The following is an 18,427-nucleotide window of genomic DNA, read 5'->3' on the forward strand; positions in this document are numbered from 1 at the left end:
GAGTCAGGGGGTGTCCTCAGCTTGCCTGGGGTGTCCTGCTCGGTGCTTGTGGCTATGCTCTTGCTTTTTTCCTATTAGCTCTGTGTCTCTCCTGTCTACAGAGAACCTTTGGGGCAAGGACTTTCTTTCCCTCTTGATGTGGTTATTGCAGCGTTTGGCACAGCAGGGACCTAGTCTCAGCTGGGAACTCTAATGTCACCGCAGAGCAAATACGAAATAACAAATAAAACCAATTTTTTCCCCATTATCTGGGAACAGAGTACGCAGAGGCTTCTCTGGTGCTGATAACATCGCTAACGACTGTCTTAAAAGATAAAACATTTGCAGCACGGGAAAGTATTTACGGTATAAAATACAGGTGTGTCTGGGCATCGCTGCCAGGAAATTTCTGCCCACGGATGTGCTCAAGTGGAGTTGGGCCACGCAGCTTCTCCATCCCCCGGGGCAGGAGGGTCAAAGGCAGCCCACGGATGCTGAGCAATATTTTGGCAGCCCTGCAGCGGGCTTCGAGGAAGCTGTGGGCGTGCAGGAGAGGAAATCAATGACCGTTGCAGAGGCAATTTGGCAGCATCCGAAGAGCTGAGCGCTTGAGCCCTACTGGGTTTATTGAATTAGATCCTTATCTTTTAGCGAGGGAGGCGAAGGTAGCGTACAGAGTTGGCACATTTGCTGCAAAAGTCCCCAGATTCAGCAACAAGCTGTGTACTACAGGCCTTAATCATTGCTGCTCTTCTGGGCTCCGATACGTGGATCTGATAGAGAAATCCCAGCTTGCCTCTCGGAAGCTTAACTCTGCTGAAGTTGGAGGACACGCATCAGGGTCTGCATATTTACTGTCATTAGGTCAATTATGGGTCTGAGCTCTGCAAACACTTATTCCTGCTATCTAATGTCAACAGTGGTACTGGCTTCGCTGGCAGCACTAAATTCTCGTAAGGATCTTACTGTTTGCATTAAATATTAAATATACTTAGATTCAGTAGCCTGTGTATAGGTTTAAATAAAAAATTAAAAATGGTGTTCTTTAGTTGTATAACTTTTAAGTAAAGAGCTGTAGAAACATATGCTAACTTTGATTTTAATTTACTATATAATAGCTTACATCATATTAAATGATGTTGTGTGATTTGGATGTAATTTTGAATTTGTCAGGAAGCTCGCAGCAAAATCACTGAAGTTAATGGTAGTTCTGCAATCAACTTCACTATGTGTCAAATCAGAGGAACCATTATTGAATTTTAAAAGGCTGAATTACTGTGTTGTTTGTATTAAATCTTAATGTCATTTTGGATAACAGTAATGTTTTCCCTTGGAGGTATGTACTGGATAGGGTTTCTGTTCCTGAATATAAAGACCAAACAGGGTTTCAGTGAAATTGCTTGAATTCCAATTTTAAAGGGGTTAGATGTATCCAAAAGTAATTTCAAACCTGTCCTAAATTAAAGAATTTATTTCCCCTGTTGGATATAGTGTTACAGTGCAGTCCTTTTTATGAATTGGGCGAATTTAATGGTGCACTGTAATGATGTTAATTACAAAAAATAATGTATTGACATGGTGGATATTTAAGGGGGTGAGAAAGGACTCCTTTGCTCATGTTTCTATCCCTGCTTTGCTAAATCAGCTTGGGCAAGTGCTATAATAAATCCATTATCTCCCCAAACCCCAAATTCAGAGAGTGGCAAAGCTTTTGGGCTTGACTACTTGCTGTAAGGATTGATTTGCGTGTAAGTTCTCCGATATGTTTGGAAGAAAACAAGAAATGTGCAGTAAAATGACTAAGCTTGATTGTTTCCATCACTTCTTTGATGGCAAGAAAGTCACCTGGCCTGATTTTTCCATTGTTTCCCCAAACACAGTCCAGATGGGACATCTTTTGGCAGAGACAACTGACCCAGCCTACCTGGGCATTTAATGCTGCAAACTAGTCTGGGGATTTAAAGTTGGTTTTGTAGCTCTTGGTTAAATCAGCATTTCATGGGCATCAATGTCTTTTAGAGGAATGTTATTTGAATTATTATTTGCTCATGATTTCCCATGGCAAATTGCCGGCTGGTAGGTTTTCCTTTTTTCTTTTCTCTGAAATTATTGACTCGCTCTGTGTGGTGTCTAGCCCAGCAAAGCCTCTCACCTGCAGGAGAGCACTGGCCCATGGCATCACTGGTGAGCTGGGAGACCTTCCCCATCTCCCTCGGGCGGTGTGTGACAGCAATAGATATAATGGACTCATTTGGATAATTTAGTACTTGCTCCGTGTATCTGGTTTCTCTAGTGACACTCTGACGTTCATGCTTGACTTCCCCACCTCTCAGATAATAAATGAAAGAGGTTTCACCTTGTTGGCAGCACTGGCTTTTGGCCCACTATCGTTCCTGACATTGTGTACTTGAGAAATTAAATTACCTAAGTTTCCTGGCTAGGTCCCTAATGAATGCCATTAATTAATATGGTTTTCAAAGGAGGAGGTGGTTTTGTTCTTAATCCAGGGGAGAATCTCTTTCCTTGGCCACCCATGAGCAGGGTGTTTGCAACTGGTGGGAGCAAACGGTCGGTCCCTCTGTGCTTGGCTCTGCCCCGCGATGTCCCATAGGGAAATGCCGACTGGGGACGCGGGAAAGCGAGACATAATCAGTGAAGTATGCGTGGAAAGTGCTAGCTGATTTCCCCTCTCTCCCCATCTTCTCTTCTGCAGCGGTCTCTAGTCTGCTATAAGCAACCTCTGCCCTGGCAAGGACAGCAGGCAGTTGACTTTTCTGCCCTCTTGACCTTATTGTTTCTCTTAGCCAACCTTAAAATCCTCTTTTTGCACATCTTGGGCTAATGCTGCTACGCAGCGCAGTCACCATTTGTTCTTAGGTCTACCTCAAGCTTTTAAAAGAGAAAGCAAGTTCAAGTGAAACAATTTGCAGAAGACTTGCCCACTTTGGTGCTCCCTAAACATGCCCTTTGGCTTGTAACTTGTTTTATAGCAGTTTTCAGGGGAAGATCTAGTCCCAGGAGCAGCCAGGTTAATGAAAAGGATTATTATATCTGACAGACCAATGTAGCAAAGATGTGCTGCTTATGATACAGCTAGAAGATGGGTGGAAATGCAGCCTGGTCCTTTGATAGGAATTAGCAGGGGAGTGTGGATCTGACACACTGCCTCTCTTTTTTTCTCTTTAAATCTCCTCTCCCCAGTGGAAGTGGCAGCCCCGTGTACAGATGGATATGGGGTTGTAAACCCAAGCTGGGGAGAGGTGTGAAATGCATACACCTTGGAGATCAGGGATGGCTTTGATGGTTCTTCGTGACGGAAAAAAAGGCACTGAGCTAGGGATGAAGAAGATCAGGGCTGGGCCAGTGGGTGCTGGGATGGTTGCAATGTCCATCTGTCCTTGCTAAAGATGGTACTGGAGTGAGAAGGAGGAAGCTCAGGGTGTTGGGGATTTTAGGCTGGGATGGTGCCTGGCCTCCACTGCATACAATAGATTCAACAGGGTGGTATGGAATGACTTGATATGGGCTCACGTTCCCACTTCTGTGCCTTCCTGGTGCCCTGGCAAGGGAGAAGCCGAGTAGGACCTGGTGCTGCAGCTGGTTTCTTGGGCTGTGGAGGCTGGGAGTTGGGCAGGAGCAAGCAGAACTCTGCTTGGGCTCTGCAGGGAGAAGCAGGCAGCGGTGACATGCTGTGTGTACTGGGATAGGAGCAAAGCTCTTGGGTTTGCTTAGATCTGCTCTGATTCAGGTGGCTCTTCAAGCATTGATTGATCCCATTGACTTCAGTGTTTCTATTCGTGCTTTAAATCTCACCGTGCTCAATACCTTGCAAAACTGAACACTTTTGGTTCTTTACCCTTGCCACAGTGCCTGAAGATAGCTGCTTTTCTCCTTGTATCCCTGCCACTTAGTCACTTCTGCTGCTGCCTTTTGTTGTGATCTGTGGTATTCTTCACTGGGGGGAAAGAACAGCGTCCTTTGAAATACTTTAAGCTGATGTGAGTCACAGTCTTTTTAAGTAACCCTGGATTTTATCGCCTTCTGGCAGAAGAGGTATGTCAGAAAGTTTTAGGATGCAAGGAGGTAGGTTAATCCCTCCTGGGGGAAACTTAAAATAACTCCTGCACAAGATGATGAAGGAGCCTCACCATCTGCAGGGATGCTCAGTACTTGGTACAGAAGTGGCCGGTGCTCTGAATCCCTCTTCTCACTTTTGGTGGTTGGTCTAATGTACATTATGATCAAAAGGAATAGATGAATGACAATCCTGGGGCTGAATCTCTTATTCTCTTGGAATCAGCAAGACTCAAATTATTAGTCTTTAAGGAAAGAGTATCTTCAATAGGAAACCACTTGCAATACTAGTGATTGTAGCTAATGCCTTAATTAGGGCTGGCTGCACATCTGGTTTAAACAGAAATAATGTCCTTTAAGTTGTTTAGCTGATAGTCTAGTCCCTTATTCATTGGAATGTATCTATGTACACTTGAAATTCCTGGTCTCTGTGGGTCTTATTTTCTTATCGCTTTGTGAAAAGGTGGTCGGAAAAGCAGGTGGAAAACACAGTCAGCTCCTTTCCTTTTTTCTCATGTTGTGAAACTCCCTTGAACAAGAAGGTTTATATTACATTTTTCCCAAACCCATGTTTCACAGCTGCTTTGGCGACAGCGGTTGACTTCTCGGCTTTGAGACCCCCTCTGTTTATGCAAAAAGCTGCAAATAGAGATATTTTTTTTTTTGGAGCTTGTATTTGCTGAGTACATGTAGGCTCAGCTTGACTTTCTAAGGACACATAATCACAGCTCAATCTATTTTTAATTGTCACTAATTAATTCTTAGCAATGCTTAAACCTTGTGAATTAAATTGATAATAAAGAGCACCTCTTTCACCAGCCTTACACACTTGTTCTTGTAAGGTGTCTGTTTTATACTAGCAGCATCAAGATGCTGTTTCTTCCCAGTCTTGTGGCTTTTAAAGCAACTCATGGCTGTGAATAAGCTTTAATGGATTACTGCACGTATAAGTTGCCAGCTGTGGGTATCTGGAGCGGATCCTACGTGTCCGGCTGGAGCCTTCGAATCAGAGGTACCACCGCCCCAGGGAAGAGTAGACGAGGGCATTGCACTCTCCCAGCACCTCCCTATTTCAATCAGAAATCTCGTCAGGGTAAAAACCTCTGGGAAATGCTCGGAGGTTGAACCTACATTGAGCTCTGTGCTCCTGCAGCTCCTCTGGTACCTGAAGCTGGGTAGAAAATGTTTGCTGCCTGCTTGGTTGTGTCTCAGGAGGTGCCAGGGATGCTGGTGGGGTCTGTGCTCCGGTGCCTGCTTGGTCAGGCGTTGGGAGAGACTTCATTCCGTTTTGTGGAAGAGTCACACAAATCCCTATCGTGACATGGATTTAAGAATGCCAACTTCAATCGCCCGTTCTTGCAAGAACTGGTATATATAATTTTTTTTTTTCAGGCAAATTCTGTTAAGAGCCCTCATGCTTTATTCCTGTCTTGAAGGCTTTTTCCTATGACCTTTAGTAAAGCAGTTTCCCAAGTCCTGAGTTGGAGATGGCTACAGGAGCTGCTGTTTCGAGGCTTTTGAGGGCTCAGGGTCCCTGCTGATGGATACCTGCAGTTCCCAGCCACCAAAAACTGCTGCTCCTCTCCTTGCGGGACACTTAGCATCTCTCTGCCTTTTGCTAGGGAAATATTTCTCTTGGCTAAACCCCATTTTACCAGCAGAGGCCGTTATGCCCATACGCTTGAAGGCAGCGAGCTCCCACTGAAGCCCATGGACATCCTAAAACCTTTCCAGCCTGGCTTTGAGATGGATGGGACTCTGTAGTCCAATATCTCCAACTGCTTCTCGCTGAGCTCCTGGGCTGATGGGATTGCAATGCAGATGCAGATTTTGTTATTTGAGTTAAAAAAAAAATAAATAAAAAAGAGTAATGAGTAGCTAACTGGGGCTGGAAGAAAAAGCAAAGCTCTTAGTAGGCACCGTGAGGTCTGATTAAATCTGCAATGACTGGGGCTGTAAGACTGGCAAGTGGGTCCCCCAGCACCGACTCTGCCCAGCCTGGCGTAATCTTGTGCATTATTCACGTACCCGGGAGAGAAATGAAATGGCTCTATTAAAGGAATCCTTTGGTATTTATTTCTGTAGCATTAAATACATTTATTTCCTGAAGGAGATGGACTATGTGTATATCTCAGTATACGGCGTGCTGGGCTGCAGGGAGTATTTTCAAGAACCTAGTCAGACATGGGGCTAGATTCTGCCCTACTGCCAAGTATATGAACAGAAAAAAAAACAACCCAGAATCGTGCAGTACTAAAGCTGAGGCTGTGGACCTGGGGCTGGCAGGTGTCCTGGGCAGAGCATCGCGTGCTTCAAAGCCCCCTGAAGCTCTGCTAACTGTGGTAATTCAGCTAGAGTTCAAGGATGCGCTTTATTTTTATTTTTTGGGGGGATTATACCCCAAACTGAACCCCACAGGAGCAGTCAGGGCGGCAGACTAAAACAGCTGGTTCATAAAACATCTAGAAAACTGCTTTGCCTACATCTGACCGATGTCTTGCTGTTTTTCACAGCCAGTTGCTTTACCCTCATCTTCATGGGGGGTGTATTGGTCACCAAAAAAAGCATCTAAATACAGACCATGCACGCAGACACCAACTTTTTCTTTAAATTGCCCCCAGACTCTGCAAGTGCAGAGAAACATGTATTGAAAAATAACCTCTCCTGAAACAAGAGGCTTCACCGCATCTGCCTTGGGAAGGAGGTTGGAACAAATGGGTTTTTGGGGATATGTCAGCTATGTTGTGTGGCACCTGGGTGCAGGACATCTGGATTTAATGGTGATAGGTGCAAAATAGGAACCACGTAGAAGAGAATGAACTAAAGAAAAGGTGTGTTAATGCCTTGCTTAACATTTACCTAACAATTATTATTAATAATAATCATCTGATTATCTAATAATTGGATAATTCCAGGTTAAGCTCTGTACACGTTTTTGCATCCCAGGAAAAAAAGGTTACAGGTGAGTTAGGACCACAAAGAGCCAAATTCTGACCTCTTGTACTCCACTAAATCTGTTATAATTCAAGAAGTCGCTCTGGTGGGTTCTGGCCTGAGTCTTTTTGAGAGGGAGGATTTGGGGAAATCTCTTGCTGAATGCAGGGTAGGAATATAAACCCATATAAATACTGTTGACAGTTTTAACTAATGGTTCTCACCAATAGCTTGGTTGCTTTCCCGGTAGTTCTTTATGCACCAATAAACCCCATTGTTCTTCTCCCAGCTGTTATTCACAAAAAGAACAAAAGCGAGCTGGAGTGTTCTCGGCACATTTCTTTTTAATTAAAACAACAGACGAAGGAAGCGTATGGAGCAAAGTTTGAACGAGACATGGTAAATATCTCTTCTCCCCTATCATTTTAGCCCATTTGATAGGGGTGATTTATTTCTGGCTTATACCTGAGGTCCTGCTCTGCTGCACCAGGAGAAAACAAAATACAAGGCTAGAGGTAGCTCAGAGGGGTTGTTCTCGCTGGGGCAACCACCGTGATGTCCCACTGGTGCTTTTAGTGCCTCGGATCTTTCTTCCTGACACATGACTTGTTAATTGTGGTATTTCTGCAAATATAAGCATGGCCTCAGCCCTTGCTGGGGCTGCATCAGCCTGAGGCTGCTCCCAGAGGTGCCCCCAGCATCCTAAAACCGAATATCCCAGTGTAGGAGGGGGAAAAAGGGATTTCTTCTACCCCAACAGCCCTGCTGTCAAAAGCAGGTTACTTACTATGGGGGTGGGGGTAAGTAGATATTAGGAGAACTATTTTAGGGCTAGAAGGGACCAATCTTGCACCTGGATGACTTGTCCTGAGTAATCGTAATGCTGCCTTTTGGCCTTAGATGTCGATTGCTGTCAACCTTTGGCTGCGTAGAGCTGGAGCCATTGGGAGCGGCAGAACTCAGGGACTCGGTTCGATGAAGAGTCTACCTTGCAAAAGCATAACAAAGATATGAGCTTTGCTTTTCGGAGAGATCTCATGATTTTTCTTTTTCTGAAGGCAGGTTTTGCTCTGTTCTGTGGCTTGTTTGTTCGGGTTTTTTTATTTCTGTGGAAAGGGTTGGGTTTTCTGCAGCTGAAATCTTAAATCCAGCTCCCAGCTTTAAGCTGAAATGTTTGTGCTTGCAATTTCTGCTGTGGGCTGATGGCTGTCCCAGAGAGGGGAAAGGTAACAGTTATGAACGTAGTGCACTGCAAAGCATCTGTCTGAGAAAATGTGCTGCATCATCAGATATCTCTGCAGGATCCTCAGGACCGGCAGCATCCTCGTCCCTGGACGGTTCCTTCGGAGCGGTGTGCCCTTGGTGCCTGCTGAACCAACCGTGCCGTGCTCACTCTCAGAAGTGCCTTGCAGAGATGCACTCTGAGCCTTTCTGCTGCTTTCCAGAAAATAAAGACCTGAAAGTAAACAGGGGATTTCAGGCATGGTGCGGGTCCTGTAGTGCTGATGTCCCAGCAGTTTGGCAAGTGAGAGCTGTATCATAAGGAAGGACAGTGATTATTTTTCTTATGATTTTCAGACCTTGGAAAAGCCATCCTTGTGTTTCATCCCAAACCTGTGCTTTAACCTACTTGGAAGCTGTCCCTGAATAATTCATTTTATGATGCTTAATAGAAAGATTTCCATTCAGCAACAGAGACCATAGAAAATACAGTGCTTTTTTTTTTTTTTTTTCCTCATTATTATTCACATTAAATTGTTGGAGACTGGTGCCAAACACCTGCTAGGGAGGGTAGGACAGACCCCCACCAACCCTGGATCATTTGAGCCTCGTGCTCTCCATCCACTCCTGCCCAGGGCAATGCCGCTGTTATCCTGCTCCGGCTGCACAACGTGCCATCAAGACATCTGTTCCTCCTGTTCCTGATAACCCACTGCCGATGCCATCCCTCCCTTCCAGGCTGGCTCTTGGAAACCCCCAGATTTATTTAGGAAGAGTTTTAAATCATGGGCGTTAAAGACTTAGCATGGCCGAACCCTCTGACTTACCAATACTTACGGTATCATTAACTTGGGCAGCATACCATCAAGCAAATCGCCCTTAATTTATCATTGGAAGAAGCAGTGGGCTGAGTTATCCCACAGGCAGGGCGGGTGGTAGCAGGAGGCTCTGTATCATCATCCTACAGCTCTGTCATAAATTCAGCTCTCGCTTCTTCCATTACTGTGATTTAGCGCCAGGCTGACTGCCCTGCTTGGTTTACGTACACTTGAGCTACACCAGAGAAATTCAGTATGGTTTTCTATATCACGGTTTTTAATTAAACTTCATTTTCTGTGACAAAACCCATAACAGCACCTTTGAAGAAGAGATGATTTTTCTTCTTTTCTTTTCCCATTCTCAGTCAGACTTTAAATCATCTGCTCCTGACTGCAACCGAGATTGACCTGCTCTCGTGATGTTTGTCCTTCCCTTTACCAGGAGCCGGAGCCTCTGCAGGGCTGGATGCCAACCCGAGCTGAACGGTTGGGGCTGTAGGCTTACACCATTGCGGGGCTTGGCCCATGGCTACACCGGTGGCTCGGGTGGGAAGAGAGAGGTTGAGGGACCCTCAATCCCTTCCTATGTCCCGCTGGCATATCTGCCTCTGGGTACGGGAGTGAAACCCCTGTTGGGTGTACTAGATGTTAGGTGAGCCCCGTGCTGACATCCCTGGGCACAAGTGGGGTGCTGGGCATGCTTCATGCTGTGGTGTCCTTCCAACCGTGATGTTACATCATTTATTTTTCCCATCTTCCACCTATCTCACCTGAATATTGGTCTGTGAGTGCTGTCAGATGGGTCTATTGTGCTTGCGCTCAGTTATTAATCTAAGGTTTATTTCTCTTTGGTTGGTCAAGATGAGCTGTTATAAGGGCACCTTGTGTAAAGCGCATTCGGTATCTTCTGACTGCCGTATTTATTTACTGAGCATTGATTTTTTCGTTTGGTTGGAGGTGCAGCACAGTAACTGGGGGACGGAGGAGCTGGATGCAGGAGTCCGTTGCTGATGCTGAAGGTCTCTAGACAGAGATCCTGGAGGTCTTTGTTTTTTCTGGTCACTGGCCTGGCTGGTCCAAAAGAAAAAAAAGAAAAAAAAATAATCCATGTGAAGTTGAGACCTTTGTTATCAGTAAGGTGATCCTGACACCATGAATAATGGAGAGGAAATACAGACCAGTGCGATATGGTTGCTTGGTGGGTCTCCTTTTTCACCTGCCCATCTGTCTTATAACCACATGACTGGATAGCGCTAAGTAATTTTTCATGAGTTTTCTGAAGCTTCTATACGTTATGAGGAGGAGAAGCGCCTCTGTTTTCCCCCCTCCTGAGCTGGCATATGAAGGACAAGAAGTGACTTGACCATGTGCCCTCATCTGACCGATTTTCCAGGGAGCTGCAACCTTGATTGGCACATCCTGATACCGAAGACCCAGATTGTCAACTGACCCTGAGCAGAGGCTCAGGCAGCTCTGAAAAAAAAAAAGAGGAAAGTTTTCAGCACAGCCCAATGAATAAATAATAGTAACGAAAAAGAGAAAACCCAAAGACGAAGAGAGACAAAAGAGAGAGGAAGGTGCCTCAGTCAAGGAGGTGAAGGAAGGCAGGGAGAGTCAGAAGAAGGTGAGCCGTCGGCACCCGTGGGTCGGGAAGGACAAGGGACTCCGGGACATACCTACGCTGAGCTGGTGGGGAGGAAGGACACGGCAAAACGAGGGCACCCCAGCCCTAGGCAGGTAGAGGACGACTAAAGGCAATTGGTAAAGGAGCTGGGGTAGGTGGCAGAAGTGAGGTTAAGGCAGTCATAGAGTGTTGTTAAAAGCGTAAGGGTGAAAAACAATGACATGAAAGAAAAGACCAAAAAGAACAAAGTAGAAGAGGAGGAGGAAGGGGAGGAAGAGGAAGAGGAGGTAGTGGAAGAGGTAGTTGAGGAAGATGGGGAAGATGAAAGCCAGGAGAAAAAAAGCAAAAAGAAATCAAAGTCTGAGGACTCGGAGATTGATGGGGAAGTGAAGAAAAAGAAAAAGAAAAAAACCAAGCGAAGAGAGTATAGCAGTGAGGATGAGGATGACTATGAGCGCAGAAAGAAAAAGAAGAAAAAAGGCAAAAAAGGCAAAGAAAAGAAGAAGAAGAAAGGTGACAAGTCCAAGAAAGGAAAGACAGATGAGAATTTTTTGGAGATGTACGAACAGGAGCTTCGGGACTATCATTCGGACTCCTCCAATGCAACAGAAGATGAGTACAACAAAAAAAAAGGTCAGCTCCATCGTTTCTCATCTCACCTCTTGAGCAGGCAGTTATGCTGTCGGCCCTGCCAATTCCCATCTCGGGACCCTTCCTGGGGGTGCAGGCACTTGTCTTTCCTGTGTGGGGAGTATTTCTAATTAAATAAGGATTTTTACTAAGTAAGGTGGCACTGACAGATCGTGTCTGTATTAGCTTTTTGGTTTATGAAGTCACTTTGCTGTGTGCATGGTACTGCTGTAACTACACATTCTCCTAATTAGTATTTGCATTGTGGTGCCATTCAGAAGCTGCACTTATCAGATGTGGACAGCATGGAGAGGGTCCAGAAAAGGGCCACAAAGATGATCAAAGGCCTGGGAAGCCTGTCATATGAGGAAAGGCTGAGAGAACCGGGTTTTTTCAGGCTTGAGAAAAGAAGGCTTAGGGGAGACCTTATCACCATGTTCTAGTACTTAAAGGGTGGTTGCAAAGAAGATGAAGACTCTCTTCTTACAAGAAGTCACATGGAAAAGATGAGGGGTAATGGGTACAAGTTAATTCTGGTGAGATTCCAACTGGACACAAGAGGAAAATTTTTACAGTGAGAACAATCAGTCACTGGAATAATCTCTCCAGGGAAGTGGTGGATTCCCCAACATTGGACACTTCTAAGATTCAGCTGGACAGGGTGCTGGTCCATCTAGACCATACTTTTCCCAAGAAAGGTTGGACCAGATGATCCTTGAGGTCCCTTCCAACCTGGTATTCTATGATGACTTCCCTTGTGTAAGCAGGATTTGTAGGAAGGGTGCACAGCAGATGCAGCAGGAGCGTGCCAGTCACTTCAGCAATCAGATGAGCAGGCAGTGGACCACTTAGGTTTGGTGTAGAAGCAGGAGGTCCAGCCCACCGTCTCTCTGACTGTTGTAAGTAACCAAATAGGCTGGGGAAATATTGCTACTCATCTCTAAACCTTAATACTGTGTCGGTACAATAAATAGTCGGCTCATTTTATATGCACAGGGTACTTCAGTTCAATGCGTGGTGAGCTGTGCAGTGACTTGAGGTGTAGATGATGCACTCGGTTTCATTAGAAGAGCATGGTCTGGAGAGGGATTGCAGCCATCAGCCTGGCAACATCCAGCCAGCTTGTGGAAAAAGTCTGTACTTAAACATTTTATCTTCTGGGTGGCAGCTAATAATTCCCACCCTGTCTCCCAGCAAACCTGCAGTGCTGTGGCAGAGAGGTGAGGAAACTGCAAGGTGAACAGCAAAGACCCATGGTGTGGCTCCGTGATTAAAAGAAAAGGCTTTCGATAGGTAGGAGGATGCTCCCAAACCCAGCAAGGTTATCTCCTTATCACAGAGGTGGGCAGCAAAAGAGGTAATGGACTGCTGAGGATTACCTGTGCAACTGGATCTTGGTGTGACTGGGGAAAGACACTTAACCTCTCAGCTCTGTGGTTTCCCCATCGGTTCATTAGAGTAATAACATGTCTTGTATGTGGCAATTCGGAGAACTGAGGGTGCCTAAGGAATCTCGTAAAGCAGCTCATGGTTTTGGTGTGGCTGTAGGTTAACTATAACTGAAGACTTCTGTAATGGTGCCGTATGGCTGCAGTGGGAAAAGAAAAATGATTCAGTTGCTCTGATGCAGGGGAGAAGCAAGGCCGTCCCATATACAATACACTAATTAGGCCACGTACATAACCTTCTTCATTTGTGATGGCTCTTTAGCGGGAGACATGTTGTCTTGCCTCGTACTACAATTTTTTTATAGTAGAAGAATAATAACTTACATTTTTCAAAGAGAGAAGTTCCAGCAAATATTTCTAATAACCTCTCCATGGTCTTCTGCTCAGTTTGTCAACAATTTCTGCAGGGAAGTTAATAGCTTGTGGTTGAAACACTGGGAAATGAATTAAGCTGGGAGTTGACTCTCATAGTCCCTATCAGAAATTAAAAAACTTGGTCCAAAACCTGCAACACTTACTAATGTGACAGCCCCAGGACCTCCAAGAACTTTGTCAAGGGGCCAAAAGTCCCAAGGGTGAACCACTGGCTGCTCCCTTGGATTGTGGACTCTCCTTCTTGGGCTGTGTCTCGGTATTTTGCACCCTCAATTTCTAGATATTTATGGGAGCGAGAGCATGTATGTGAGGGAAGAAATGGAGAGGAGAAGGATGCAGGGTAGGACACACTCAGTCAATGAGCCACTGAGGTTTTCCACCAGTGAAAACCTGCTACTGGGCCATCTGACACCAAAAAGCAGAAGCTCGAAGCAAACTCTAACTGCCTTGTCCTCTTGCTCGAGTTTCAGCTATTCCCTTTGCTATGCACTGCGCTGCTGCTTTTCCTATTTTGATTCAAAACAGCAGATTTTTTGTGTGACTTGGAGGCCACTGCTGCTTTTCTTCCAAAGGACCGTTGAGGGAAGTGGCTGCTGTTGGTCAGGCTTTTGAGAAACGTGTAACCTCTGCAAAAAGCCTCCCAGAAGCTTTGGGGATGTCAGCTTGCCTTTGGTGCTGGTGAATATTGAATAGAGATATATTTCAGTCCACAAGCTGTGATTCCTTTTGCTGTAAAAAGAAAAGAGATGTTCTAAATGTTTTATAAGCAGGCAGTCAATGGTGCCTGTGTCATCTGATGTCCTCTTTATCTTACTGTATTAGCAAACAGGAGAAGGGTTCCCCCCCCATCACATTCGATCGATGACTGAAGAACAAGGCAAATCCAGCTCCTGGGGACAGGAAAACAAAAGATATCGAGTGACTGGGTGATAGTGTATCTGAGAAAATTATAGCAGAGATAGCGAGCATTTTTAACTAAGTTGCAGCTGTTGTCCATCCCTGTGATCCTGGTGTTAATGAGATTAGTTATTTATTAATAAGTATTTGAAAAGTTATTTCTACAGTACAGTATGGAAGGCTCTGGGGAGAACTTATTGCAGCCTTTCAATACTTAAAGGGGGTTTATGAGAAAGATGGAGAGAGACTTTTTACCAAGGCCTGTAGTGACATGGCAAGGGGCAATGGTTTTAGACTGAAAGACAGTATGTTTAGATTGAACATAAGAAAGAAATTTTTTATGATGAGATTGGTGAGACACTGGAACAGGTTGGTCAGAGAATTTGTGGGTGCCCCATCCCTGGAAGAGTTCAGGGTCAGGTTGGACGGGGCTCTGAGCAACCTGGTCTAGTGGAAGATGTCCCTGCTCATGGCAGAGGGGTTGGACTAGGTGACCTCTAAAGGTCCCTTCCAACCCCAACCATTCTGTAATTATATGATCTTGAATTGCCAATAATCGTGTGAACAGGACACACCGTGTAATGTAAACTTCATTGGTGGCATCAGTAGTTTTAAAGTGCAGTAGGTATCCAGAGACTGTTCATATAGCACCCTGGCTGCCTAAACCATCATTAAAGCTTCTATAAGTACCAGCTACCTCAGGTTCAGAGTGGATGTCCGAGACCTGAAACCAACCCGTTGCAGGAACTCCATCTCTTTCTTTCTCCATACCTTTCTCTTGATATCTCAAATCTTGTCTGTGATAGGGAAGAGGGAGACTGGCACCGTTGGTTATCCTTCTGCTCAGGTTTGGGGTCAGAGAACCATGAAGGGAGGGACCAAGTGTCACTATCTGTTTTCTGGGTCACTTCTGCCAAAGCCATGGGTAGCTCTGGGTTAGTAGGAAGAAAGAAAACGTTTCCTTCTCCCAACTTGCTTTTATGCCATTAACTGAGTCTTCCGCTGGTAGCTGCTGGCTTGGTGACTCCAGCCCTGAGACATCCACAGGCTGTGGCAGATGGTGGAAATCTCCCTCCTGTACTGTGTCACAGTAAAGTGCGGCTGACTCAGGAGATCTTGGGGCTTCCCTCTTTGCAGAGCTGCAGCTCACCAAGAGGCATATCTCGTTTCAGAGGAAAACAATCTCTTTTGTGTCCCATTGATGATAAAATCCTCTTTTTTTTTTTTCTTTTCTCCTCTCTTTTTTTTTTTTTTCTTTTCTCCTCTCTTTTTTTTCCTGTCAAGTTTCAGACCTGGATATTAAGAAATTGGTAACTTTCCTTTAAAGAGAAACAAATCCTCTAGTGGGTTTTCCTTGTCTCTTGGAAGTTTTACTGTAGCATGTAGTCAGACCTGCTGCACTATGCTCATTTGGTCACCAATCTCCAGGGCCAAGGTTCCCAGGACTGTTTCCTAGAGGATGAAGGGTAAAGCACTTCCGTACATGCAATCTCTTAAATGACTAGAAAAGCTTAGGTGACTCATGATGATAAAGACGCCGTAGAGGTCCATGGGAAACCTACACTCCCATGCAAGGGAGAAAAGCTTGGATTAACTCCCAGGAGATGTAGTACTTAGAGGCTGGAGTCGTCTTTTCCAGGGACAGATGCTGACCACTTTGTATGAAACACTGCTGGTTTGTCCATAATTACACAGAGGGTGAAGCTGGACTTCAGTGGTCTTGGCAGTGCCGATAATAATTATAAAATGAAGAAAGCTACTCAAGAAGTGCACGTTTTTATTAACACATTCTCTCAAATGGTGATGGGAGGAGGGAAATGGCCACTGTTGACTTGTAAATAGATATACAAGCTGCTCATAATTTCTTTTGATGTGCGCCATCCATTTTATTGTGTTACATTTATCACATCGTGTTCCTTTAGCAGCTGCAGCAAAGGGTTACACAGAAAAAGCATTCAGGACACGCCGAGTTTATTGCTAAGTTCTGTTTAATGTAATTTAGCAGCAGAATGGAGGAGGAGAGAAAGGGCTGTGTGGTCGCCAGCTCTCTCCCTGTGCTATATACAGAACTGGAGAGATGTATCACATACTTTTATGATAGATGATCACCAGTTGCAAAATCACCTCGTCTGTGCCCTGCACCCACTGATCTTCCCGAATCGAGGCTTTGATTAATATTCCCGATCAGAAGGAACAAGGTCTCCTCTTTGGAAGACAGATTTTTTTTTTTCTCCTTACTGCTAAAATGAGCTTTGGTTTTAGGCATAAAACATTCAGAGAAGAGTTTTGTACCAGTGGCAATTTTAGGTCTTGTGAGCCAGTGGGACGTGGAAAGTGTGATACCAAGAGGAGAAGGTGGTGCTGCACCTGCCTTGGAGATGTGGTGGATCTCACCCGTTTGCGTCTCAGCATTTTCTATAGCTACAAATGGCTGCATGAAATATGAATTTTGAAAAGTTTAGATCACCTTTAGAGTTTGTTAGATGAGTGTACCCAGGAACTATCAGCACAAGACTGTCACGCAAGACAGAACAAGCCAACACTAAACTAATTGTGATCTTAAAGTGTTGATTAAGTTGCAGGAGCACTTGCTAATATTTTTACATAGGCACCAAAAAATCTTTGGCCTGGCTATTAGACACCTGTGTAGTCCCACTGGAGAGTTAAAGTTGCCTGGAGGTGTCATGTTGAAATGGGGTCTTACAAATTGGAAATGAGTAATTAAAATGCTGTGGACGGGGCTTTGCAAGGAATCGCAGTGGCTCTTCGTCTTTGACCTCCGCGGTCGGCCGTTGACCTGCAGCGGGGCTGCTGCGAGTCATTGGTATGGAAAATCAGTACCGTAAAGCAGATGAGTGCAAATAAACCTTTCAGAGCAAGCCCTCGCTGGGATCTGAAGGTTTAAGCCCTTGCAGAAGTCTCCGTTCGTTTGCAGGTGCGTGTTCAACAAGCCCAAGGCTGGGGGGGGGGGGGGGCGAACACTTTTTTACCCCACACCTCTCCCTTTCCCCGGACAGGACCCAGCAGCCCCAAGCATATGCAAAAGCCGTCCTCGTTATGCGCACACGATCCATTTGCGATGGCTCAGCCCAGCTGGCAGCACCAAAACCAACGTTGGGGAACCGCTGTAGGTGCCGGGCTGCCGAAGGCACGGCGCAAGGGCTGCGCTTCTCCAGCATTGCTGCTCTCCTCGCACCCAAAATACTTAAATCTGAACGGAATGGCGTGTTCAGTTTTACATCTTTGTCTGTGGCTACTTTTTAGGCCGAATGTTTGGGTTTGGGACTCTAAAAGAAAATACGAGGGAGTTGCTGGAGAGACACTGAACAAGATTTCACTGAGAAGCAGATGTTAAATGCAGGTTAATATATTCAATTTTAGACATGTTCCCCCCAACCCATGTGTCCCATCAGCCTGGATTTAACGATCTGTAACATCCGAGGTGTGGGGCAAGGTGACCTTTAGAGGATGCAGGACTACAACTTGATCACATTGGAATAATTGAAGATTTGGGTTTTTTTTCTCCCCCCCCCTTTTTTTAACCCTTAAGAAACTAAGCAAGATTCCCGTGTTTTTATAAAATCCAAGATTTGCCTGGGTAGCTTTTCGTTTTCTGATTGCAGAAAGAAAACTGAGGAGCTGCTTTTGCTCACAGGTACTGCAGTTCTCTCCGCTAGTACATCAAATTCCCGGTTGCAGGACTGCATTGGTATTTAAAGGACCATGAGTTTAGTCCCCATTTATACTTTGTTAAATATACATCTCCCACGCTCTCCGTGAAGCTCTTTATCATCATGTCTCTGGGTATTTGGACAAGTATCTGAATACTGTGCCATTAAAACAGCAGAATTACCTCCATCCAGATGGAAATCCTGGGTGGAAAATTGTACCGAGCTATAAGGGACTAAAGCACAGACAAGGAACCAAGGCAAGTCAGATTTTTATTCCAGTTTGAGTCAATTCCCTGCACAGCCTCAGGTGAGGTTGTTTATCCACTTGACCCCCAGGAAAGCAGAGACTGGCGGTGGGGTCGGTGTTAAGAGCATCTGACCGCTGCCAGCACGCTATGATTTACTGGGGTTTCCATGTCGGCTGTCGAGGATGCTACTAGGACATAAGTTCCAGATTCACAACATACTTTTTCTCCAGTTAAGGCCTCCTTTTGGCTGGTTATTGCTCCTTCAACAAATATTTCTTTATTCTCAGTACCTCGTGGGCATAGATGTTTCCCCAAGCATCGTCAGAGAGTTTTTCTTCTGCCTTTGTTTTTTCTGCCTTGCTGGACGCTGCTGTGCAACACAATGGCACAAATACCTGTGCGGCAACACTGAAAAACAACCTGAAAATAATAATTGTGGCTTTTGTTGATGTATTTATGTGCATTGCAAGACTCACTGGAGACATATCATGAAGTAGTTGTTCATCGT

The 18,427-nt window shown here is 45.1% G+C and overlaps 1 protein-coding gene across 1 annotated transcript in view; it reads left to right on the plus strand.

Moving 5' to 3' along the window:
- Positions 1-10,340: 10,340 nt before the first annotated feature.
- Positions 10,341-18,427, plus strand: part of LOXHD1 (lipoxygenase homology PLAT domains 1) — a 142,038-nt gene continuing 133,951 nt past the window's right edge. Inside the window, exon 1 of the mRNA XM_075020625.1 lies at positions 10,341-11,283. Within this exon, the coding sequence (XP_074876726.1) occupies positions 10,872-11,283 (412 nt within the window). The 5' untranslated portion in view covers positions 10,341-10,871. The remainder of the gene's footprint in view (positions 11,284-18,427) is intronic.

Source organism: Buteo buteo, chromosome Z (assembly GCF_964188355.1).
Source record: "Buteo buteo chromosome Z, bButBut1.hap1.1, whole genome shotgun sequence".
NCBI classification, from domain to species: domain Eukaryota; kingdom Metazoa; phylum Chordata; class Aves; order Accipitriformes; family Accipitridae; genus Buteo; species Buteo buteo.